General features: G+C 41.9%; 1 protein-coding gene across 1 annotated transcript; it reads left to right on the forward strand.

The window, feature by feature from the left end:
* Positions 1-23,782: 23,782 nt before the first annotated feature.
* HSBP1 (heat shock factor binding protein 1) lies at positions 23,783-26,437 on the forward strand. Its single transcript, XM_051801822.1, has 4 exons — positions 23,783-23,900; positions 24,610-24,676; positions 24,851-24,970; positions 26,177-26,437. The coding sequence occupies exons 1-3, from the start codon at positions 23,856-23,858 to the stop codon at positions 24,967-24,969; spliced, it is 231 nt and encodes a 76-aa protein (XP_051657782.1). The 5' UTR covers positions 23,783-23,855; the 3' UTR covers position 24,970; positions 26,177-26,437.
* Positions 26,438-26,998: the final 561 nt, after the last annotated feature.

The raw sequence follows: 26,998 nt of genomic DNA on the forward strand, positions 1-26,998 counted from the left end.
TCGTGCTGATACAAAGATATCTAAGGGAAATTGAAGGTCAAATAGATTTATACCATAAGTGATTCAGAGATTGTGAAATGTTCCAACAGAATTTAGAAGTCCATTTTGTCTACAGAATCATGTATTTCTGAAAAAATCTGTAACCAAGGGTCCATTTCTCTGGGTTGTTACAAGAGTGGCATTAAAACAAACAAAAAATACAACAACCTAAATACACAGAAGTGCACTTCAAGAGCAAGAATATTGGAGGGAACACTACACAGAACAGAAGATAAATCAGTTTCAAATTGTCTCCCAAAAGAATAAAATATGGCAATGCCATAGATCTGCTGGTCTTTAATCACTGTTTATTGAAATAACAGCAAATTAAGGGCCCATTTTTGCAGGTTCTGGTATAATTCCTGTGCCAAGCGTTTCCAGCTTTTTGAAAGTCTAGAGAGTTCCAATCCCCCAGTACTCTGAAAACCCAAAAAAGTGCAGATAAATATTATAAGGTACCTAAATTTTATACTTCACTATATTTTATTGAAGTAATACAGATCCTGACAGATATTTCACACTGCCTGATTCTGCACCTCATCTTGGGATACCACAGAGAGAAAGAAAAGCAGCCCAGGTGTGGTATAAATCAGTGTCACTGTTAGAATCCATAGGCTTAATCCAATTTACCACAGCTAAGAGGGAGGCTGTAAACACTTGGACATTGCTGTAGCATGTTCACTGTCATCCCCTTCCTTCAGCAAATGTAAAATGAGGAAGCTGAAGAGAAAACTCAACCTTCCTTTTACCACCAAGGTCAGCACTTCAGGCTTCACAAGTTTTGTTGGACTGCAAGCCCTGTAACCTGCTGACAAGGTTTGCAAACCCAGGCACAACCTCAAGCCTTTGTATTTCCATTTTTATCTATATTCCTACCACTGCACACTGTATTTTTACATCTATGCTGACTACATATTTATAATGACTACACCAAACACTCCCAAGCACTTGCATTTCCACAAGGAAGAGAGTTTCATGAAGTCTTTAGAGATTTCCAGGGTGGTTGATTCTGGTGAGAAATAGGAATAAAAAGAATTCAATTCTTGATTCATTCTGTTTCCAACAAAAAGGGTCCACCAAGGGGTCCCCAACAGCAAGGAATATCCCAATGTGTAAACTCTTAGACAATAGTTGTGTCCCTGTGTATGAGACAGAACATACTGAAATTATAACTACAAGGAGGTGCTGAACCTACTCCTGAAGGGCACATTTGAGAGAGAAGCTGGCACAGTCAGAGCTGTTTGCTTGCTCAGCTCTGGCTAAAAAGCCAAGGACTGCCAATATTTATGTGATTCTCTTGCTTTATTCAGAGAGCAAGAACAACCAGCCAAGAAGTCCTGGAGCAGCACCCTGAGCACAACAAGGCAGATATAGCACTCATTTGTCATCACTGCTTTTCTGCTGAATAATCAAGCTTGTATTAGTTTTGGAAGTTTTCTTCTAGGGTGTGGTGGGTAATTCAAGTGACTTCTAAGCTGAACATTCTGCACAGGGCTCAACCCTGCCAAAATTCAGCCATGGGAATTGTCCCAAGGTACTGTATTTGCATGACTGGGTCTCATGAGATGTCAGGGAAGCAGGTCTAGAGGAACAAGTACTATTGGGGGTTTTTCCTCAGGAAATCTGTGGGTTTGCCCATAAGCAATGACTCCAATTTCTACAGCTCACAGGTTGCCACAGGTATAATTTCCTCATTTTTTCTTTCCATTCAGGCCTGTTGTGCTGCATGGGGGCAATCCATTTTTTATTTACTGTCTGCAGAAGGATCAGTACTTCCACTGTGCCATAGCAGGCAGTTTTTAAGTGAGCATCTCCCCAGCTGTGACCTGCAGCTGCACTTCTGAGGAGTGAAGTGTGTCTGTGCAACCTTGCATTGGCCTCCCTCCAGCACAGTCACTCTGACTTTTACTGACTGAAGGAAATTACTGAAGAAGCATCTTATCAACATATGCTCCAAATGTCCAAGGGAGAGCAGCTGAATCTGCAGGAACACGGCTCTGGGGCTCAGCCAATATTAAGACATCAGTGTTCAGGATTTTCTCCCACTCTTCCAGTCTATCAAGGAAGTGAAGCACACACAGACAGATGATGTGCTCACTCTACAGGGCCTATGTTCCAGCTCTGTTACAGACAGATCTGAGCCCAAGACTAGGGGCCAAACAGGACCTCCACAGTGCTGGTCCCCTTCTTTTTTAACATCCTCTCTATTTTGTTAACACTTGAACTACCAAACCAGAGTTCACTTAGCCTGACAACAGAGGCTCAAAGATTTTTCCAGCCTATGAAACCCCACAGCAGACCACAAGCACACTGCTTCTGAATCACAGGAGGTTTGGATTGGAAGGTTAAAGCTCATCTCATTCCACCACCCTGCCATGGGCAGCAATACTTTCCCCTAGACCAGGTTGCTTCAAGCTCTGTCCAACCTGGCCTTGGACACTTCAAGAAGAAGCCACAGCTTCTCTGGCTGTGCCAGTGCTTCACCACTCATAGCAAAGAATTTATTCCTCATATCCCATTTAACTCTACCCTGTCTCAGTCCTATCCTTACATGTTGCTTTCTAAGCCCAAACATGAATCTGTTTCTAATTAACAGCGATGACTTGCATCATATAAAGGCAATTCAGCAAGACTAAGTGTGTCCAGCCCTCCAATTGTTCTGACAGTTAAGATCCCACCCCCAAAACACTCTGTAAAGGCTCTGCATTGCATCCTGCTCTGCCCTGGAAGCTCTCCCAGAGGTTCTACCACCTTCTGTCTGACAGCATCTGACCCTCTCACCTCGTCTGAGAGCACCTGTGCTGCTGCCCAATGGATGATTGCTCCAGAACATGCACAAGGTGTGCAAGTGGTTCAGTCACAGACACAGGTGATACCACTCCAGCCTCTCTAGAAGTCTTGACAGAAGTTTTTCGTTAGGAAGCACCTAGGGCAGTGATTCTTATGGCTGCCTTCAGCTGCTGCATTCTCCTCCTCAGAAACTTCTCTCATCCCTCCCCTGCTCTAAAGCACCTTGTACAACTTGATTAAAGGTTGTCAGACTCCTCCTGCAGACTGAACTTGCTACAGCACTTTCCAGTTGACTCAAAGCACTTTCCTGCCCACTGTAACAAATACAACTCGAGCTATTCTAGTTTCTTCCTCAGTCATCAGCTGGATCCTTTGGTAATCTAAACGCTCAGATTTACACTAGAGTCACCCAGAGATCTTTGCCGTGCTTTTATCTTCACTTATCCCCTCTGTAATCTCCTCCCACCTGAGCCTTGCTCTGCATCGTCCCCAGCAGAGGCAATGAGAGAACACATCTCCGAGCTGCTTTGCACGACAAAGCAACAGAAACCACACAAACCTGGGCACATTTCTAAGCTCAGCAGACCACTGCACCCATTCCTAACTACAGACGTCCTTCACTGGGCTCGAGACTCTCCAGGTGCTGCACTGCCCTGAGGTTCTGAGAGCTGTGAAATTAATAATGAAATATCTTGGGTAGCTTAGCATGAAGGCAGGAAGATTGCAAATTAGCATTAAGTTTTATTCAGGTTTGCCCGGAGGGCAGGAGTGTATCCTAGTGTTAACGGAAGAAAAAAAACCTGAAAAAAACCCCAAAGATTTAAAGAGTCAGGACAAGTATTCAGAGCCAGGTATGGATATTCCATATATTAAAACCGGCTCACAAAAAACCATCTGCCTCCAATGTTTGCCTTTAGCTGTACATGTAGGGGTTAATTCACAGTACAAAGATTTACACAGTTCAGGGGAACAACTCGTTGCCCAAAGCATGATTTGACCCCAGAATACAACACCTAGTCTAGTTACTGCCTGAGTGCCATCAGGCAGATTACTCAGCCCAGGGCTCCTGCTGGAAACAAAAGTTGTAAACAGAACTTGAAGGAACATGAGTTATGGTCAGCTCCAAAGATGAGGATATTGGGGAGTTCTCAGCACACTGCACTTCAGGCTTGCTCTTCCTCTAGATTTAGAACATTCAAGCTCTAAGTTAATTAAACCCCTCAGCTTCTCATGGTAGAGATAACTTGCATGCAGTGTTTTCCTCCAGCACTCAGAAGGGGCATATGAAGCCTTCAACCAACAAACAATGCAAGAGAAATAGTTCTAACTTAAAGAATAACAGGTAAAACTCACCTCATTTCCTCCAGTCTGAATTCTCTACAGAAAAGGTTTTTTTCCTTGTGCCAGCCAGCATGCTGACCACTCAGCCCAGGTGGCAGAATTCCCCAGGAGGCCCAGACTGCTCCTGATCCTCACAATTTATAATGATCCCAGCTGGCCCTCATCCCCAGCCTGATTAATTAACCCAAAAGTGTTTTTCCACTTGTTGGGGCTCTGTGTCTCTTTGCAAGGAAACAAAGTGAAGAAGAGAAAGAGAAAAGCTCGAGCTGGCACTCATCCAAACATATATCTTTGTGTGGAAGATAATATCCTTAGGGAGGAAAAAGGACACAGTAAGCTTTCCAGGACATAGTGCAGCAAAAGGGTGCTGTGTTATGCACTTTTTGGGCTTTTTTGCCCCTATTAAAAAAGTCAGTAGTTTTTTTCAGACACTTTATATTACCTCCTTTCACAGTTCAGAGGCATCAATCACAGAGGAAGCTCAGGACCAGCCCTCCTTCCTAATAAATCCACACTGAAAGCAGTAAATAGACTTGGTTACTGATGTGCACCTTTCCAGAATGGAAGCTCCAATTAAGGGCTCAAAAGCTTCCTGGGAACTCCTGGTGAAACATATTACTTCTTTTTTTAATGTTTGAGAGCAAATGGACCAAATTACAGAAATATGAAAAATCAGGCAAGTATTTTGTCACCTACAAATGCAAATACAATGTGTGCAAGTTTACAGAAAAACAAACAAATGACTTCGTATCCCTCTGAAACCTGACAAGGTGGGTGAGAAGAAAGAACAAAATTAATTGATCTTCAAACCTCAGCCTTTTCTCTGCAGATAAATCTCTGTTGAAATCAAACACAAGTAAACCAAATTAAAAAATCTAACCACAAAACCTAAAGATAATTCAAGTCAGTGATGTGAGAGAGAGCATAATTTGGGTCACCCAGTCTGGCCTATAGATTTTTCTTCACATTAAGCTGCTGAAATGACTGAACCAGAATCTGGCACAGGGTTACTCATCACTATTTGTCTGTGGGTCCACCAAATTGCACCCCGAGTGTATTCCCTGAAGGGAGAATGGATGTCTGCTCAAAGGAGTTCACAGTCAATGCAAAAGGAAGAATGATTTATTATGAACACTTTCCATGTGCCTCAGTGGTCCCACATTTTTATCTAATGTTCTTATTCTCAGCCCTCTATTTTTAAAACATCTCAGAAGGATGTGCTTGTGGTGAGCCAGTGGGAAGGTCTGAAGGAGGCAAATTAAAAAGAGAAAACTTAAGAACAGTAGACAGTGTTAAGAAGGCAAGTCCCTGCACAGGGAACTGGGCTGGAACATGGACTGTGTGGGAGATGCCTCTCTCATGCCATAAAAGCACATTTTGAAATGTGGTTTTCACTGCAGTCCTAGAGCTTGTCATCACCAGGGCTCGTTGATCCTCACTGACTCATCTGTGCAGGGCTGTCGAGCTGCAGTTTGTGTGGCCTGCACCCAACAGCACAAATGGGAACATCCCCCCCAGGGAAATGCAGCAAGGGTGACAATGGAAGCAGAATGTTTGTCAGGACCATTTACCAAGCAGGTGTTCCCTACTTCAACAACAGTACAAAATCAATAATTCCATTATTGACAACATGTGAAGATTCAGTTCCTGGAAAAATTCCACAGTAGATTTTCTTAAATTCTGTCTGAAAACCAAAGCTGACACCTGACTTAGAGTCACAAAGCTCAACCCTGACCCAGCTCCCAATTTCTCTGCCCCTCACACAACTATGGACTGAAAAAGCCCCTCAGCTGTTCCAGGGTCACAAACTGAGTGTGAACCAGCACAGCAGAACCATGAAGAGGAGTTTAAACCCTGAACCTCAGTCTGTTGGCCTGGCAGCTTTGAAACTTTAAGTTATTTTTTTGCCAGCTTCTATGATTGCTGTTGTGGAACCTGGAGTCCTAGGATGTTGGTTTGGGTTTGTTTGGGTTTTTTTAATGCACAAAAAGAGAAAAATATGGCGAATTGGGAATACAAACCTTTTAAATGAACATAAAGCTGCTGAAATGTCTTTATGAGAAATTGTTGATATGGTATTTTTGCCTGAATTAAAAGAAATTTCCTCCTATCAACAGAAAATATTGAGATTTTGAGACTTCTATCTATAGAATTTTTTTTTTGCTTTTACAAAACAGCCATTTTTTCTTCCCAAGACAACTAAAGCTGTTGATTTATGTGAAGTCAGATCAAAACTGTAGCTATAAACACCACTTGTAATTAAGAAGTTTTCCTATTTGTTTACTGGTGGTGTGGAAGGTTGGACCTTTGGTCTTCTCTAAGAGAATATAAAATGAAACCCAGTAAGAACTGGCCATCTATGATGAAGATACCTGAAATAACTGGGAATACCATGATTGGAGAATTCACTGGGGGAGGGGAGGTGAAAAGAGGAAAAATCCCCATATTTCATTTTTTTTTCTATAAAAGCAGAAAGTTTAACACAAGCTTTTAGCTGGCAGCTAAAAGTAAAACACAGATTGTTTCTTAGGCTGAATTATCAGTACATGTTTCATAAGGATTAACTAGTATGTTGTTATTAGAGTAATCAGTGATTCAGGATGCCAGAAGATTGGAAGATTAAACAAAAGCTAATCTCTAGAAAAGTAGGACAAAATGCTTTGTTTCTTTTTCAGGAAAAACAATTCCCAGGTCCTCAAAAGCTGCTTCCTCTTCGCTTCCCCCCTTGGTAAGGGGACTTTTTCTCAACAGCAATACTTTCACATCTGCCTCTCCCAAAACAATGCATTTTCCAAAACCTGTATGTACAGAATATTAGGGACCAGGAAACACCAATGTTGTTTTTTTTTTGATGGCTTAGCACTAATAATAATGTATTTTTCTATAAATCAGGCAATTCACCTGTTGCACTGGTGGTCAGAGCCTGACACAACTGGAAATGCTGACACAGCACATTGCTGTGGAGTTTGAAGAGGCATCAGCAAACCACTGTGAGAAGTGATACACTTTTATTTAGCAGGATATTTAAATAATATTATTTTTTTTATATATAAGGAAGGTGGTGAGTTTAGAGCCAAGCTCCTAATACGAGTCTACATCAGGTTTTCCTTTTAAGTATCACATTTTCAGCAGCACCTCTCACCAGGTTCTCTATTGGAATATCAGTGGCATTCAGGACTGGTAAACAGGTAAAGGCAACAATGATAAGTACTGTTCTTGGTAGGACACAAACGGAGAAATTCCTACACAATACAAAAATTTTTAAAGGTGGCTTAGCTTTTGGACATTGCAAAGAGATTTTAGTATTTAAGGGACTTCTGACAAACAAAAAAATCCAGGAGTTTAGCACTCAGCTTGCGCAGAAATAGCTTTTGAAATGTATAAATATCTTCAGTAGCTCTGAGAAATATTTAGTATCATGCTGTAGGACAAATAGTATTAAGTAGATCTCTTGTACATTTCTACTAAAAATTCTCCTTCACAGGAAGGAACTTCCTGTCCAAACGCAGGAGATTGGCCAGGAATGGCAGTAGCACGAGTATTGCTGCTCCTGGGAGGATTTATCCAGGAGAGAGTGAAGCTTTAAAACATTTGCAATTCATACCTGAGTGATCTCTTACTTTCCCCCAGGCTCCCTCTGCAGTCGTGTTCTGCTGAGAGTCTCAATTAAACAGATGTAGCTGCTAAAATTAGTTATTTTATCCAGGATGCATCGGTTCAAGCCCCTCATTGGGATCAAAGGCACATCAGTGGGAATGACTCTGACAGCTGGGAAGGTCACTGAGGAGTTCCTGCTCAGTCTGCTCTGGGTCAGACCTTTCCCATGGCAATGTCTGGACCCAGCAGTTGGTAGTGGGTGCTTTTTGCCTCCAGGAAGCTCTGCCATGGTTGCAGTGATCTCCTAACCAATGGAAGCAGGAGGACTGGGCTCTTAGGTCTGCACAGCACATCCCCTGCAGCTGGACTGTGTAGGAAAATGTAAGAACCAACTCTGACTTCCTGAACTGATTAATTTTAATATTCCTTGGCAGTCTCTCAGCACACAACTGTCTATCTCTTGAGACTGGAACTCAGCAGAGACTGACAAGCCCTAGAGAGGGGTAATCTGCAGGAGAAGAATGTTAAGACTACTTATCAAAAATAAAGCACATGAAACCTTCCCCTCAACAGGATTAGGCAAATTGCAACAAGCTTAAAAGTCCTTGTTCCTTTTATCTCTGTTTTGCTTTGCTCTCCATCTCCCTCATATCCCACTTATGGTACCTCACTTTACATTGCCTTGCACCTCTTGTTGAGAAACACGAATCAAATCAGTGTTCAGTGAACCCATGGGAGGCCTCTTTGATTTGTAGTTTCAGTGAGGTCCATGTTGAGGCATCATTGCATAAACAAGTGAGAGTGTGAGCCAGCTTTAACTTCAGGATATTCCAGGCTAAGGGCTGGTATGGAATTTTTATCAACCAGCTCATATATTCATTTGCTAACTTGTTCTGGTCTCCTAAATCCCTCTACCCAGTCCCTTAAAATGAGAGTACCCATTCCTTATTAATGAATAAGGTTTCTTGAGTTCCAGATCTCACAGCAAAAAACTGTTATCAGTGTTACAATATTTAACATCTGCTGCAAGTCACTCACAGCTAATGATGAGCTCTGCTATGGCTCCCTAATGAATTTCTTAGGGAAAGAGAGGCAAGGCTGGAAGATATTTGACCCCCAGTGGGATGACATAGCTCATGTTGGCAGGGAAATCTGGAAAATGCTTCTCTTGAGTGACATTTTTGATGGCAATCATGACAGTGACACTTGCCAGAGCAGCATCTGTAGAAGAGCGAGGGATGAGCACATCAAACACCCTTGTTCTGTGCAGGCAGCTGAGAAAAGCTGTGAGGAAGAATTTACCAGATGAATAGCCATTTTGAAGATTAAGAGCTCCTGTAGCCTGAATAAAATGGCAGAAATGGATTTGTTTGGAGTTTTTTTTCCCAGTGGAAAATAACTTTGCTGACAGACCCCAAATCAGAAGATAGAAAATCTGTTCAATTCGCAAAATTTCAGTGAATCCTCTACTTTGAAATCAAAGGCATGACCAGCATCATTTCCAGGGTGTTTTGGCCCAAATGCACCTGCATATATTTGGTAGGCAGGTCCTAGAGTCCCTCCACAGCACATCTCAAACCCCACAATTTTTATTCACATTCACAGGTATGTATTCCTGTATCTGCAGGAATTTGTTGAAAATCCAAGGAAATAGCCATCATATCCTCAGCTGGTGTAAACCAGCATCACTCCATTGAAAAAGCAAAACCAACTTCTTACAGATTCAGCAAATAATTTCTGAAATGAGCTCTCTGAGATTTCCTCTGTGCAGCTCATTTCTAAGGGGCAAGAAAAATGACACAGACCTGTCTCTGTTTTGACAGGCTACAGAATGAGCCACTGAAATTATTAAACAGGAATAATTTACATCTCAGCATCTGACCTCATTCTGTGATTCAGGTGTTGTTACCTACCTGCTCAGTTATTAAATTTTCATGGTCAACACCAGTTCCATCATATTTTATTGTTCTGGGCTCACCATTCACTTGAATAAAGAAGCTGAAAAATTGACTGTTAATGTCAAGACTTCTGGAGTGATGTAATGAGGTGTTTTGTTAACTAAACACACATCATGAGTTGGAGTTATGGTGGCAACTCTTAGTCTTCCTGCGACTGCTGGAAATTAAAAGAATGCAGAATATGGAGAATTTCATGATCTTTTTACTGAACATAATTTAGGCATGAAAAAAAAATTTTACATGCTGATTTACCTGAAAATTCAGGTTTGAAAATAGGGCTAATTCTTTCATAGACATATTAATTGTTCTTTCTCAAATCAACTTGTTGCCCCATACATTGACAGTTCCTTGGTGGGTAGTTTTTTACCCTGAAGGCATTGCTGATTTGTAGTCCACTTTTTTCTCTACATACAATTAAATACTTCATAAGTAATTAAATACTTCATAAGAAGTTTTTCTGTTTACCAAAAGTTGTAGCAACTGCTTGGGAATGTTCATAAGGCTTGGACTGAAAGGGCATTAGAAATCAAGAAGCCTGAATTTTATTTTTGGTATCTGTCAGAGTTCCCAATAATGTGGTTATTCTGTACTCAGTCTACTAAATGGACATGGAAGGAATTACAGTTCTCTGGTTGTGAATGATTGATTACTCTCCTTGGTTTCTAATTTTGCCTCAGTAAATATTTCAGGTTCTGGTCTTGATTTTGTAAAATAAATCATAATATAATTATACCTTGCCAGTGTTTCAGAAGAAAAAATGTGCACGGATTTATTATTTCTGATAAAGAGTCTTATAATAAGAGAAGCCTGAACAAGACAAACAAATTAATTCTTCTATCCATGCATTTCATTCCAGGTTAAAATGGCCAAACTCGGAATTTAAACCTGACCCACTTCATTCTGGAGGATGAGCAGGCTGGTGCTCACAGACACAAGATCATGAGCAGGACAAGCACTTGTTCCTTTGGGAGGCAGCTGGATTCAAGCTGTCAAATACACCCAGCCTAACAGTGTGCACTGGAGCATTTTATCTGCTGTCAGTGGTTATAAATTGCTTTATTTTACATAATGAAAGTGCAATTTGTAAAGCCACTGTTTGGAACTCAAGACAATGAATTTATGTTGTAAGCTACCTGATTTTTGTCTGTCAAGCTAAAAACCTCTCTGGAGAGGATGGAAGTCAAAGGCTGAGATTCACTCAAACTCCAGAGCAAGATTGTCATGGCAGGTTGGACATAAACAGTGAGACAGAAGAGAAAAAACACTTAATGGTGTGTGATAATGCTGTGTGTTTGGAGTGGGGAGTGCAATTCCCTTGTTACCTTATCACTGTGTAGCTCCAAACATGCCTCCTTCTCCCTTCTCTTTCCTTAGGACATAGGGAATATCTCTCCTCCAGTGCTCAAATAGAAGTTGGCCTCAGGCAGCTGCAGAAGGAAAAAAGTGCAACTTGGAATGGCTGAAAGAGCTCAGATTTTTTGATTTACCCAAGCAAAACCATGAAGACTTGATCCTGAAGTCATCCTCAGATTCAAGAGGCAGACACTTCTCTTGGACATGTTGCCACCCACCCAATAGCTGGGAAATCTGGGCCTTATTCACCAGCCTTGATGGATAGTAATCCACCTCCTGGAGTTAATACATCCTCACTCAGCCTGGCAGCAATCATGACCCAGACCTGGAACAGCACTTAATGCCACCAGCCATCTAAATTTACTGTAATAAATGGAATATCTCAGTGGATCCCTAATGATTTCTATTATGAGACTATAAAAGGCAGAGACCTGAAAAACCTAAATCACACCTCTTTTGCTGTTTGACTGCTAATGGCTGTGCTGCCTGTTTGCCTGGGTGAGCTGCACAGAGCAGAACAGGACAAGCTCTTGCTGCATTTCTTCTCTCTGACGTGTTTTTATTCAGCAACACTCGATCTGGGAGACATTCCTGTCACATCTGGCATGTTCTCAGGAAGCAAAGGCAACTGCAGCTTGAAGAGGCTGGAACCCACGCTTGCTCTGGACAGCAGATAGACTCTCAAGATGGATTACTTTCAGCCTTCCAGTCTTTTAAATTGTTTTATCTTCTGAGAAGTTCTGAATTATAGACCGATATTTTTCTTTTTAGCAATGGAAAAATTAATTTTAACTAATCTGCTTCCTAATCTCGTTACGATTGCAGCATTCAAGAATGAAAGGGTCTCAAATTACATTAAACTCCTCAGGAGACACTTGGGAAATGCTGATTTAAACACCAAATAGCAACCTGAGCCATAAACTCTGAACAATGGACTAACTAGACATGGGAAAGAGAGTTCATTTCAAATTACCTGATTTAAAAAGGCACTTCCCATAATCACCAGATTAATTCTTCAAAGACTCAGCTCAGTTAAAGCATATCATCTACCACCTGTGATTCCTGCTCTACTTTATTTCTGGCTCATTTCAAGAGATGTGGATTGTTAGACCAGTTCTGTGAAATTATAATTACCTACCATTGGTGCTTCAAGAGGGGAGGGTGTGGAAAAAGTTAGGGGTATAGAGCCCACATCTTTCACCAGCAAAAGGGACTGAATATCTCCTTTGATGCCAGGCAGGGGCACATTGGCATGAGCCTTGTGGGAGAGAAAGTGAACTCTTGCCTCTGCTGCAGGGATCTCATTTCCAGCTGCACTTAGAACTTCTCAGAAGACTAGTGGGGCAGGATCAAGAAGATCATGCTGATCATGACAACAGACCTTGCTCAGCACTGGCACTGCCTCAATCAAAATGTCCTGGAAGGATGGCAAGAGTTTAGAAAAAGCATGAGCTCCCAAACAAATAGAATCCAAATGTACTCAAAACCCTAAAGCTCAAGTCTAACATCTGTTGTATGAATATCTAAATGCAGATATGGAATAATGTGCTGGATCAAATCAAGATTGCTGGTGAAAACACTCCAGAGTTTTGGCTTAGGTTGCATCCAGTCTGAGAATGTACATACTTACAAATAACCTTCCACAAAAGTAAAGGAGAATGAAGAAAATCCCCAAGAACACTAAATTTGAATGCAATGAATTACAAAGAACCAGGCAGTCATGTATTGGGAGACTGAAATCTATTCACAGTGGGTTGAAAACAGGATCTAACAAGGACATTGGTAAAGAGCTTAGCAAAAAGCCCTTTCTCAAGGCTGAGTTCCTCCCTCAATGCCTAATTCACTGTAGTGACTCTGAGAAATTCCTGCTCATCCAAGGCTTTTAAAACTCTAATGATCTCTGAAACTGGTGACTGGTCTCCATATCCAAATGATTCCCCAAATATCCATTCAGTTCTCTCCTGTTTGCTTCAAAACTTTCTGTTTTGACCAAAACTGACAATTTCAATGCACCACCAACAACGTTGGGATTGCCATCATCTAAACCATAAACAGAACTGCTCTGGTGGTGGTCAGATTGATTTAAACACAGATTTAAAGCCAACTGGTGATTGCCCTTTTAATGGGTTAAACAGTAAATGGAAACCAAAGGTAAATGACTTGGAATTTGAATAGCCAGTAATGCCAAAAAGTAAAAGTTTACTGTGTGGAAAAGGAATTTTAGAAGAAAATCTTGTCTTGGAAAGCTACTGACTCTTCAAGGATGTTATAAAAAGATTTGATACAAGCCACTGCTAAGCAATTTAATTTTGTAGAAAAACCACAGTGAATTGCAAGAGTTCATATAATGGTCAATGGAAGATTAAAATAATGAAATTTTGACCCCACAAGATATTTTAAATCATCTCACTGGGATAGGGTAATCCCATTATCTGGTTCAAAATCTGATATTACTGAGGAAAGTAGCTAAGAACATTTAAAAGAGTGGATCAGATGCTGTCAATAAGGACCTTGTTAGCTGTGTAAAACAGGCCAGAGAGCAGAAATCCATCCCAATCAAAATGCTGAATGTAACATAGTTGGGGAACACTGAAACTCTTACTTGCATGGAAGGATGGAAAATAGGTGGAGATCCCTAATGATTCCTGTAATGATATCCAGGGAACTTGATGTTCTGTAAAAGCACTGGAACCCATGAGGGTGAGGATATCTCTTTAGCAACAACCATCAACAAAAGCAGGTAGAATAAATAATAAATGCCACACCCTATAAGCAATCAGACATTCAGAAGCCTCATTTTCCCTTATGGGAAGTATTAGCATAATAAAAAACTGAAAATGGTATTACACAGACAGAGTTTTGCAAACATGTCTGCCACAGGCACCAGTCCTGCTGACTGTGGAGGATTCCCAAGGTGAGACACGAGGGTATTCCTGCCTGGATTGGTGTTCAGGGACACTCTGGTGACCAAAAGGCTTCACAGGAGATGAATCTGAGGCTCTTGATATCCAGCACAGATTATTCTATTGAGTGAAGGCTCCTTCTACCAATATCCCATTGAAAAGAAAATCTTTGCCCTAAAGCGATGATTTTATTTTCATGGAAAGCAGACTTTTAGTAACAAGTGAGAGTTTTTATGACAACAGGTTTCTGGTTCACAACCCAGGCTACCCAAGTGCTAGAGGAAAAGGACTTCTCTGCAAATTCCTTCTTTGCACTCAATGCTCATGAGAGAAAACAGAATCATGATTCAAATATTGAGAAAAGGGAATTTCATGACAAAGAACTATCTATGCTTTCTTGAGAGAGAAAGTTTGGGACATCATCTCATCCTTCTTGGTTTTCTTGCTTTGCTTAGTAAAGCCCCAGTGTTAACTCCACCATACTAATGATTTCCATTTAGCTTTGTATTTCAGATAAGACTTATCACCTCACTCACACATCTGTGGCTAACATTGACAAAATATCTTCCTTTGCAATGCACACACAAAGTCTGCAGCATTGATCATTCTATTATCACTCTGTTATGCTTAATTTCCTCTTTCATCTTTCCAGTCAAACTCCATTTCAGGCGACATGAATAGTGGTGGTGACACCCTGATGGATCACTCTTGATTTGGTGTGCTGCAGGTACGGTGTAAAATTGTTTTTCTGTTTGTAAAATTGTTTTGTGAGCATTCCTAACTATTCAAAGCATCAAATTAACAAGTGCATCGTGATCTTTAAGCACTCTGATATGACTTTGTAACAAGCAGTGAAGTGATGCAGCCAGACAGTTTGACTGAGTGCTAGAACTCTCTGCTGACTCCATGAGCAGAATCCAGCTTTGGCACCCACCTGGACAGCTCCTGCCTCAGTTCTACCCTGGACAGGTCACACCCCAAGTGATCTCACATGTTCCTAGTGAGCCAAGGAGGCTCCAGGACTACCCTATGGAAAAGCAGGGATAGTCAGTCGGTGTTCTCCACCCTGAATAAACGAAGGCAGTGCAGGAAATCAAACACAAGAATCTTGGTGAAATGAAGCAACTCCTTCAAGCTTCCAGAGCAAAGGAGTTTTTGGGAAGGAATGTCCTCAGAGTTCCTCCTGACAGGAGCAGTCATTTCCTGTTGAAATCAGTGGTTGCCACCAGCTTTGATTCAAAGGATGACAGAAATGCTTTTCCTTCTCCTTTCCAGATCCAGCCAAACCTCCAGCACCTGCCTCATCCATAGCCCAGTAATGGGTCTCATTGACCCCAGAAATCACATTACTGAACACAGTGGACGTTTGGGATTATAAGGAATGCACAGGCCACTAACTCTGCATGAGGTTCATTTCAACATGATTATGATTATGATTATGATTATGATCATAAGGACAGGGAAATAACCAGCAGCTTTAGATGGAGTTTTACTCAGGGCTGACTGAATAATGAAATCTCAGTGTGCACAAATAACACATTGACAAACATTGATTCACAGGTATTTATCACATTGTTTTGAGGATTGTTTTCTGTTCTAATTTATTTTCAAAATGTGACTCCTCTCAGTTTCCATCATTCTCTGACTTCTACAGCTGTGTTACTGACCCTGCTCAAGTTATGAGTTTTGACATCTGAAAGCAGGAAACTTATAGTATATAACATTAACTCTTCCCTTGGCACTCATGCATGCACATACAGTTTGTAAAACAATACATTGCTTGAAATTTTTCAGCCCATGGAACCTCAGAGCAGGGAAATGAAAAATGATCTCAATGTCCCCTTCAGGTTATACCTCTAATGGATTTGTTCTATAGCTTCAGATACAGTAAAAGCATTTCTAAGACTGTGTAACCAGAATTATGAGAGTTGAATTTTACTGCCTTGCAATTAGGGTGATACTTTAATTTCATTTCTTCTTAAACTTGCTGGTTGTTTCATCCCAATGGGATATTACTCTGTGATCCTTTCAATACCATGCTTGGCACAGGCTTCACCTTTTTGCATGGAGTTAGAAAATATTATATTCATTCAAGGAGATTGTAGCAGGAGTCCTGCTACATTTATAGCTTGATATTGTATATTGTTGTGCATTTTACTGCATAAATAAGCACTCCCCACTGAATATCAAAGGAAACACATGGAAATGTATGGCATCCAAAACCTGAAAATAATCATGTACAGTCTGAAAACAGGCAGTGTTTTAAGACCCAAGAACAGTTATGTGCTCTCACATGCACACAAGTGTAACTCTCATTTATCACAGGCTCTAAACATCTTTTTACAGTTTATAAGAACATAAAGAAAGAACTAGGTTTTTTTGATAGTAGCCACTCATGTTACTGATACAAGGGGAAAAGAGATCAGGCTGATAAAACCAGTTCTCCATCTTATCTGGCAATGGGAACAGCCTTGCAATATTCAATACAGCATATATGTCCCAGATATAACAACACACTGAATGCAGCATGAGGAGCTGGAGACACAGCTTCCCGTGGGAAATGCTTACTTAGGAACAGGAACATTAGAAATCTGGATCAGTGAACGTTTTTTCACAGCCATTCCTTAGCTGATTTCCCTGCACTGAGAGCCTTATTTATCTCAGCACAAACATCATTCCCATGTTAGGAATGATTTGCTGTTAAATTCACATGAGGAGACCTTGTTGGATGATGGATGGAGAAAACGCAGCACTGACACAACGTGAAACTAAGATTAAAACTGAATAGTGAGATGTGGTGGCACAGAAAGGTAACAACTTGAGATCCAAATGTCAAGGCTTAAATTTTACACTATCATTTTGCCACTTTTTACACACACGGTCTTCTCTTCCCGGACAGGGCAACAGGAGTAGAACAGGAGCACACAACAGGAGGCTTTTACACTCCACCCCATTCCTTAACCCCTTACTGTGAGCCAAAAATGATCAGTCTCCCCCACTGAGGCAAATGAAGTGGTTATAGACATGGTTAGGGTGGGTTGGAGATGCAAAAATCAAAAGTCAGACTCCAGAACCTACGGGATCACCCTAAAAAGCATGAAATAAATGCACTATATCTTACTGCCCTACTGCCTGTTGGAAAAGGATCCATGTGAGCCCCAAATCCCACCAGGGTTATGGAGAGACCCTTTTCACTTCAGTGGTGTCTGGTGTGGACTCTCGTGAGCAAACACTTTTTCCTTTTCTGGTTTCTACTTATTTTCACCCCAACCTGACCCAAGCTGGCCTAAGGGTAAAGAATGCCCTAAATGAAGAGGGTCTTCACTCTGTTAATGCCTCCCTTGGGAGTGCCAGGGACAGACTGGGAGGAGATGATCACATTATCAAAAGCTTTATTCCTCAGAGAGACAAGTCTTGTGAGTTTGTTTACATCAGACACAGTGGTCAGATTTCACTTGACACATCACAAGCACCCAGTCTGCTGGGCACAGGAAAAATCATAGGAATAATGTAGCAGGGAACAGCTCTGTGCCAAGCAAACAGGTTGTAAAGCAGCTCTGCACAAAATCTGGGGAACCAGCTGTCTAGATCCAAGGCACAGTATTTATTGCTTATGCATCATGCTGGATTGCTAAAAACATGGCTCAAAACCAGGGAAGGGGTGATGAACAGGGAGGAATTTTCTGTTGTCCACCGTCAAAAACTCTTTAAGCGCGTGGAAAACTGCAGGGAACTGCAGGCATCACTTTTAAGGCTGTTAACATTTAAAGAAGTCTAGACTGAAGCAGATAAGGGAATATCACAGTCTATCCACAACAGATGAGACAACTGCAGATTTTCCTGTGCTGAGAGCACTGGAGAGCAGTTTGGGCAGAACATGAAGAAGTCGTTCTAATGAGTAATTTGGGAAGCTAAATGTAGACCCATCTCAGCCTGGATGCTGCAGTTGGAAACCTTTCCTTCCCTATCATGGTGCTGAGCAAACAAATGCTGGTTTTATTCATTCCTCGGTGGGTGGATTTTGCAAAAGAAGAGCTCAGCATTGATCTAATTGTGACCACGGGAATTTAACACCAGCTTCAGCCAGAGCAGGAATCGGCTTTCACTGCTCCAGTGTTACAAATTTACACATTCTGCAAAGCCTTTAGAATTCCCCATTATCAAGAGTAGCTGCACAGCCATGCAATTGCCCCCTTTTCTGCCCTGGTTTCCAGAGTTTTCCATTTGTTTTCCAGGTGGCACCTCTGTCTGTTTATAAATGATCCTTTTCTGCTGGCTGCAGTTTCATAGAGTTGGAATTGGACGGAAACGTTTCAAATTTCAATGAGGAAAAATTTCAGCTGTCCTTAATTTCAATCTGAGAGATGTAGTTGTAAATACATGATTGATTTGCCAAACTTCTTTTAACACAATAACTGAGGGAAAAAACATCTTAGCAGAGCAGACACTGAGAATAATTACCTATTCTCCTCCACACATGAAGTATTTATAATCAAATCATCCAGCTTTGTCTATTCAAAGCAGCACAAATGCCAATGTATTCTATAAGAAATATCCAAGGAAATGTCATCCTTTAAATTTTCAGCTAATTCTGGTAGACTTTTAGCATTCAAAAGGTAAGACATCCCTAAACTGCTCATCCACAAGAAGGCAAGAAATAAAATAAAGGAATATTTCATTATTGTGCATAAAAAAAGAAAAGGAAATAAATAATTATTTTATATTTGTGGAAAGAAATGAAGGCTTCAGCAAACAAGCTGTATATGGAGATATATCAAGCAGAGACAACAGCTGTAATTCAAACATAAATGTATAATCCTTAGAGCAGAGAACTCTTTAAACAGAATTACTGATGAGTGGAGTTAGGAAAGAGGAGAGTAACAGAATTGGTGTCTCTCAGAAAACCCTTACAATTAGCAAAATTAATAATATTTCAGGGGGAAAAAATGTGAAATAATCTTAGTTAAGATTAAATAATCTTACAGTGGCTTTGTTATAGTCATTGTTTGGCTACAGTTTACAGAGCAAAAATTCTCCCCTCTGCCCACTGCAGTCTGTAGCTCCAAACCCCTTCTCTTCCCATTCCCCATCCAGGATTTTTACACAAGAGTGAACCCACGTAATTCATGCCCTTTACTGAGGTTGCTGTTATAACCTTCTATTAAATTTGTTTTTTGCTCCTCCAACTTCCCAGCTGAGATTAAATATTATCACCTCATTTGGAGCCCAAACATCTCCGGGAGCACTTTTTGTATTTCAGTCAGAAACCGGGTAGTTAGTGCCCGACACACTCTCTAACCTTCAGTGTCTTCCTCCAGGAAAAGCCTGGAGTTTGGCAGGCTGTGTTTTTGTCCCCTTTTGTGTGACCTAGGCCTGCAGAACAACCATGGTTCAACCCTGAGGTGCTCAGCACCTGCAATTCCACATGGCAGCTGGGCATAATCAGTAGCTTGCAGGATCAGGCTCTTAGTGCACATTCCTTTTTTTGGGGAAAGAAGTAGACAGGGCTAATTAACAAGTTAACTGTAAAGACAGGCTTATCTCTCTGTGAGTTAAACCATAAAGTAACTTCATTGTACTAAACCCTTGTGAACCTTCAAGTAATTCCTTGGCTTGATTGATTAGACTGGAAATGCAAAGGCTGCAAAACCAGCACTCAGCTCTTCTATTTGTTATAATTATATGTGAGAAGAAAATATCTCATTTTGGTGCATGGGTCACACTGCACGAAGATATGCATGCAAAAGCACTTTGTTTTAGTTGCTGTTTTTGCTTTAATACAAATCACCCTCACATTTATTCCTGACCCGGGCTTGCTGTTTCCATAATTTGTGTTTTATCCAGTTAAATATCCACAAATCATGATACTGAACATTTACTTTCCTCTTGACAGTTGTTTTCTAAGCACAGTCCTTGTTTAATATGTTCTGGCCTCATGTATATTTAACAGCCTCTAAGGAGTGTCATTGCTTTGGAAGTAATAAATAAATTCTATTTGTCCTATTTTTATATTTTCCCAAGAATTTCTGCCACAAGGAACTCGGGTTGTAACTGAGATATTAAAATTTAATCTCAAGATTTCATTGTAAATCTCTGACTTGAATAAAAAAAAATCTGTGATTTTATGTGCTGAGTGCCTTAAGATCTATAAACTCAGCACTCTGAAATGAAGGAACAGAGGAGTTGTAACAGTTTGAGAGAACAATCTCTGTATGAAAACAACCACAATTATCTGAAAGTCATCAGGGAGCACAAATAAGATCTGATAGTCAAAGCAATTAAAGTATAGTTGCTATTTATTGCCTCACACAGTACACAGATATAATAATTTCATCTTTTCTAACTGTTACTAGTGAGCTAATGCACTAGAATTCCACCAGGAATAAAGTCCTCTGGCAGAACTGCTATTAAAAAAAAGACATAAATACAGGCCCACAGATCTCTGAGGCCAGTACAGAATCAACAGAAGTGGTTTTGCTAAAAATGGACTCTTTGCAAAAAAAATTGTCTTTGCAAAACCCACCTTTGGGAAATTTTATTGTGCCTTTTTGAACTTAGATTTCAGTGGATGTCACCCAATCCCTGGGTCATGATTACTGGAAAGAAGGCCTGACAACAAATGTAGAATTAATTCTACAGCATTAACTACTTAAAGTGATTTGGGCATTAACTGGCACAAAAAGTAAGCTCTTAAATTAATAGTCTTTTTTTTTCAAGTTGTTGAGCTCTAATCCTACTTCACCAAAGGACACAGGAACTGGATTAGAACTAAAGACACCAGTACCAGAAATCCCTACCATGGTTCTCAAAGTCAAAGTTCATTCTGAGTTCTCTGGAATACTGAAAATGTGCTGCTTTTGTCCAAAACCTGACACAACCCGCTGCTGTAGGAGGTCCAACTGTTCTGCATTGGAACTGCATATCCCTGCATTTTAAAGGAGTTTCATTAACTGTTTTTAAATTTATCTTCCTACATTTCCCTTGATTTTAAGGAAAACAACAGGCTCTTTGTAAATTGTACAAGTCCTCGTCCCCTGTATACTTTAAATTAAGACTTTGTCAGTAAAAAGCCAGCAAGGGAATTCAGCCTTCTGCAGCTCCATTTATTTGAGTAATCTCCAAACAGAACTCTGAAAGGGTCATTAATCCCACCAGTCCTCCTTGCATAGCATTTTCTTTCAGTGCAGCCTCAAAAAGGAGACAAAACTCTGCAAAATGTCACTCATTTTTTAACCATATCACACTAGAAAGCAAACAAATAACAAAAATATTTTATCTTAACACAAAAAAAGATTTGTAGTTATGAGAACAAGTGTGAAGCCATTTAACACTTATTAAAAACCTTAATGGCCCGAGGAATCATTTTATCAGTCAGATCTGACTCCTGCATAACAAGGACTGGTTAGTGGGCTCCTGTTTTGAGTTATATGTCAAAAGTATCTAGGGCTTGTCCAGACCCTAAAATGGAACATGGAATTAGGAGGTTTGAGCTAAAAGAGGGACCAGATGTATCCAAACCTGCCACGACTGGTGACAGTCTGGAACGAAGGGGTGAGGTCACATCACTAATGTCTCATTAGCACCAAGGGACCAGGTCTGGGTCTGTTCAAAGGGACTTTTCACAACAACAGTTTATCTGATTCCAAATAACAGTTCTGAAAACAACCACCTTTCCTAAATACATAAACCAAACGAATGGGAGACAATTTCTCAGCATTTTTCAGTACCAGAAGCCTTATTTACTTTTAAAAAGACAACAAAATTCCCCCAAACTGGCACTAAATAGGTTTTTTTATTACTCCTACAGTGCTCCAAAAGGCACATCAATAATGCAAACACCCTGCAGCTCAGGTTTGTTCCTGGCTGTGGGATGAGGCAGAGTGTGTCAGCACATCGTGTCATCTTCCAGGGGAAAGGAGACATTTGAGAACTACCTGCTGTGAGGGGGAAACACTCCTCATTTACAGGCTCGTATTCAATGTGGTTGTTAAACATTCTCCATTTACAGATTCATATTCAATGTGGCTGTTAACTTCAGATCTTATCTGGGTCCACAATAACCAAGGAGTGCAAACATGGGCTCACTTCACAAACAAAATCTACAAATGAGCAGTCTGGGTCTAAAAACCCTATAACGTGACACTTAGGGAGCACTAATCTTGTGTCCATCCCCAAATCCATCCTGTGGAGCTTTATGGTGTCTCAATGAGTATGACACTAATCTGGGGTGGGCATGGATTTAATCTGAATCACAGAATAGTTGGGGTTGGAAGGGACCTCTGGAGATCACCCAGTCCAACCCTGCCAAGGCAGGGTCGCCTGGAGCAGGTGACACAGGAATGTGTCCAGGTGGGTTTGGAATGTCTCCAGAGAGGGAGACTCCACGCCCTGCCTGGGCAGCTGTTCCAGTGCTCTGCAACCTTCAACGCAAACAAGTTCTTCCTCATGTTGAGGTGGAGCTTCTTGTCTTTTAGTTTATGGCCATTGCTCCTCATCCTATCACTGCACACACCAAAAGGAGTCTGGCACCATCATCTTGGCACCTGCCTTGGAAATATTTCTGCAGATTGCTGAGATGCCCTCTTAGACTTCTGTTCTCCAGACTAATCAGGCTCAGCTCCTGCAGTCTCTCCTCATGAGAGAGATGCTCCAGACCCCTCATCATCTTTGGGGCCTCTGCTGGACCCTCTTCAGTAGCTCCTTGTCTTTCTTGAACCGAGAAGCCCAGGACAGGACACAGTATTTGCCACAATAATATATTCCCAGGGGGCCCCTCTGGAGCCCCTGCAGTGTGTGCTGCCGGGCTGAGCTGCTCATTCCTTCCGAATTAACCCACCACAGAGCAATGCTCAGCAGACAGTCTATGAAAACACACCCATACATATCCTCAGGCTGTACAAACACATCTGTAATTCCCTAACTCACAAAGTCACTGTTTAAGAGCACGAGTTGGACTGTTCAACCACTGTGTGAGGGGAGCTTTTGTTCTCAGCGTGAAATTACATGTAGGCTCAATGTTCTGGGGTAAAAAGCTGTTTTGAAGCCATCCCTCCCCACACAGGGAGGGTGAGCACCCAGGGGGGCCAGGGGCCCAGCAGAGCCCAGAGCTGCAAAATGTGGAATCTGTGAAATTTTTCTTAAGAAAGGATGTTCTTTGATGTCTGATCTTTGTGTGCTTTCAAGCCTAGCCAACAAGAAGGAAGGAGATTTAATCCGTGAAACAAGTAGATCTAAAAAGCACTAAGTGATGTCCAGGTGTTAAAAAGACAAATTACTTGTTGGCAGAACATGTTGATATTTAGGGCTGGACATCCTCCAGTGACCTCAGACCTGGGGTGGAGGGAGTGGGAGTTTGGGGACAAGGATGTAACACTGATAGCGGGCACAGAGGATGCAGAATTTAAGGGGCCACAGGGACATTTGGCAGAACTCTCAAGATAAGGAAGAAAACTAATAAAGATAATTGAGTGACTGTGCTGAATCAGCTCCGACTGGGCAACAGGTGATTCTGGGAGGGGGAGATCGTGACCACAGACCCAAGAAACCCAAGAAAGAGGAGGAAGACTGAGCATGGCACCAATCAGCACGCGAAGAGAGAACCACTAACCAATAGAAGATAGAATTCTAATTAACGAGGGAAACATGTGACTTGTAGGCAATGAACACCAACGCTGCTGAAAGGTACAAAGGCCGAAAAGCTTTGTGGTGCCGGAGCGGTGGAACACCCGAGGGCGAGGAACTACAACTCCCAGAGTGCCCCGCGCGCCAAGGCGGAACTACAACTCCCAGAGTGCCCCGCGCGCCGCGGCTCTCGCGAGAGGCGGCGGAAGCGGCGGGCGCGGCCCGGAAGAGGCGCAGCCGGAGCGCAGCGATCATGGCCGAGACCGACCCCAAGAGCGTCCAGGACCTGACGGCCGTGGTGAGGGACCGCGCCGCGGGGGGACGGGACAGCGGACGGGGGCGCCGGGGAGAGCAGCCGTTCGGGAGGGGGAGGTTGGACGGGAGCACCCTGATCTAGGGAAGGTGCCCCTGGCCGTGGCATGGGGTTGGGACGGGCTGGGCTTTAAGGTCCCTTCGTCCCAAGCCATTCCAGGGTTCTGTGGTACCGAAAAAAAACCCGGCCTCTGTGGGATTAACAAGATGCGGAAACAGCCGTTGTGGGTTTAGCCCTGGTTGTGAAACACGGGCGTTTTTTTAGGTCTTACAAATCATAGGATATTCAGAGTTGGAAGGGACCCACAAGGATCATCGAGTCCAACTCCTGGCCCTGCACTGCACACCCCAGGAATCTGTGCCTCAGAGCGTTGTCCAAATGCTGCTCGAACTCACAGGCTTGGTGCTGTGACCACTGCCGTGGGGAGCCTGTTCAGTGCTCAGCCAATTTACTCTAATGTTTACTGTAAGCCTCAGTTGTCCTCTGTGTGTGTATATATATATATATATATATTTATGTAAATATATATATATATTTAAGTACTATTTTTACATATATATATAATTACACTGCAGAGTTTGGGCACGCTGGTGCTCAGCAATGAAAGAACATTGTAGTTACCTCGTTACATGAGATTAGATAATGCAACAGCCTCTAATGAAAGCAAAACGTTTCTTTTCTCCCTTTCTATCAGGTGCAGACACTGCTGCAGCAAATGCAGGACAAATTTCAGACCATGTCTGACCAAATCATCGGAAGAAATATCCTTTTTTTGAACTCGGGTGCTATGCAGTAAATATCATAGGGTCTGTTTGCCGGTGGGATTCGTGGGATAATTTTAAAGTGAGCGTAAAAATTTGAGCAGAGCTGTGCTACTAAAAGCAACCAAGCCCGAGCAGGGCTGGAATGGTGTCGTTTCCTTGACCCCTGTGCCCTCGATGACATGAGCTGTCGCATCGATGACCTGGAGAAGAACATCGCTGACCTCATGACACAGGCAGGGGTGGAGGAGCTGGAGGGGGAGAACAAGACCCCAGCCCCCAACAAGAGCTAAAGTGAGACAGGCCCTGGTTGGCCTTGAGACAAACCCTTGAAATTACTGCCTTTGACAGATAGAACTTTTTCCTTTGGTTTGTGAGGTGGGGTTTGTGCAGAGCAGAATTAGAGAATTGTGAATACAGTGTCCAGGGAGGGGCAGTGGAGCTGAAGGTGTGTCTGGAGAACAGCTGAGGGAGATGGGGGAAAAGGAGAAAAGGAGGCTCAGGGGGGACCTTCTTTCTCTGTACAGCTCCCTGACAGGAGGGGGGAGCTGGGGGTGGGGGGGTTTGGGCTCTGCTCCCAGGGAACAAGGGACAGGATGAGAGGAAACGGCCTCCAACTGTGCCAGTGGAAGTTCAGATTGGACATCAGGAGGAATTTCCTCATGGAAAAGGTGGTCAGGCTTTGGAAGGGGCTGCCCAGGGAGGTGTTGGAGTCACAGGGGCTGTAAATTCCTCCTGTGTGTAAGCGAGGAGCTTGCAGAGGGTAGTGACTCACACGGGGCAGTGCAAGAGAACACTCAGGGATGAGGCAAAATGGGTCCTAGGGCAACATTCCCTGGAGAAAGAAATTTCTTACTGAAAGGAAAATGCGATATTATATATTATTATGTAATTTCTTAATTGATAACCTGCCCCTGTATTACAGAAACATTGGAGAAGTAGATGTTTCATCCTCCTGGCAGCTCAAAATCCAGTCCAAAAACATGTAGATAAGTTCAGGTGACGAGGCAGCACAAGACACAGCATTTAAAATTGCTGAAGGCATTTGAGGAGATGAGGCAGTGCAGATGCCAGAACTGTTACAGCATAAACAAGGGGGGGTTATGCTTATCTATGGTGTCTGAGCACTGAGATTTCACTTCAGTTTGTGCAGAGCTTGATTTCTGCAATCCATGGAAGGCAACTGGCAAATAAAACATGTTTCATGTTAAAGGGTGACTAAGACAGACATGTCTCAGCCTTTCTTAAGCTTGAGATTCTGAGGTCATGTCTTACATTCTCTGCAGTCTGTATAGTGTTTGGAACAGATGTATTCTGGCTCGTTAAGATACTTATTTTTTGTGGTACTTTGACAAAAGTACCAAAAAAGTCAAATTCTTACAGGCTTCATTGCCCTCAGTGTCATTTCCCTTGGCCTGAACTCCCCAAACGAAAACTTTTGATGAACATGATTCTCTTTAATTCTCAGTAATCTATTTTCTTATTATTTTTCCTCAACAGGTTGCCAATGCCTCAAGATGAATCTTGGAAGTTGACTTTTTCTTTTTTCTACAAATCCTTGGAATTACAGAATGGCTTTTTGCAACTCCTGTGTGTAAAAGCATTTTTATATTGTTACAGAGCTTGCATTCCTAATGTACATTGTATAGTTGGGGTAGGGTAGTTTATATTTTGATTTGTGTACTGTAATTTCACTTTTTGAATTCTTGTTATGAGGATCAATTGGTTGTGTTATTAAAACACAGATCTTATGGATCTCAACTACTGGGTGCATTTTTTTGTGAAGTCACTTTTTTCTCTTTTCTGTACTTTTCTAAATGTTTCATGTTTGATAGCTCAGCATTTAGTGACTCTCATGAAATGGGAACCTTGCCTTGTCCTGTGTGACTTTGTGGAGTGAAGCACAAGATTGAAACTTAGCATTAGTCTTAGTTCTAAGCATCAAGCACTCACTAGTTGGGGTTTATGTGTTGGTTTTTCATACCTGTAATAAGGTGGTTCTGGAAACACGAGCCACTGAACATCAAAATCATCTCTCCTACTCCTGGTATTACCTGAGCTGTGTGTTCCTGGAACATAAACCAGAAATACGGATTTACCATCTGTGCACAGCTGAGCAACCACTGCCACTCACATCTGGGACATCTGGGCAGACAAGGAACTCTTAACTATGAACAATCTCACTATGGGATTGAAGTTTTTTAACACTCCACTTTGAAACTGTCCCTGTGCCCTTTGGCATCACCTTTGAACAGTAACTGTGATCGAAATGGTGATGCTGGACAGAACAGGGACAGTGTTTTTAGAGTGTCTGCACGTGGG

This window comes from Manacus candei, unplaced genomic scaffold (assembly GCF_025592945.1).
Source record: "Manacus candei isolate 608988 ecotype Guabito, Panama unplaced genomic scaffold, ASM2559294v1 h1tg000053l, whole genome shotgun sequence".
In the NCBI taxonomy this organism is placed as follows: domain Eukaryota; kingdom Metazoa; phylum Chordata; class Aves; order Passeriformes; family Pipridae; genus Manacus; species Manacus candei.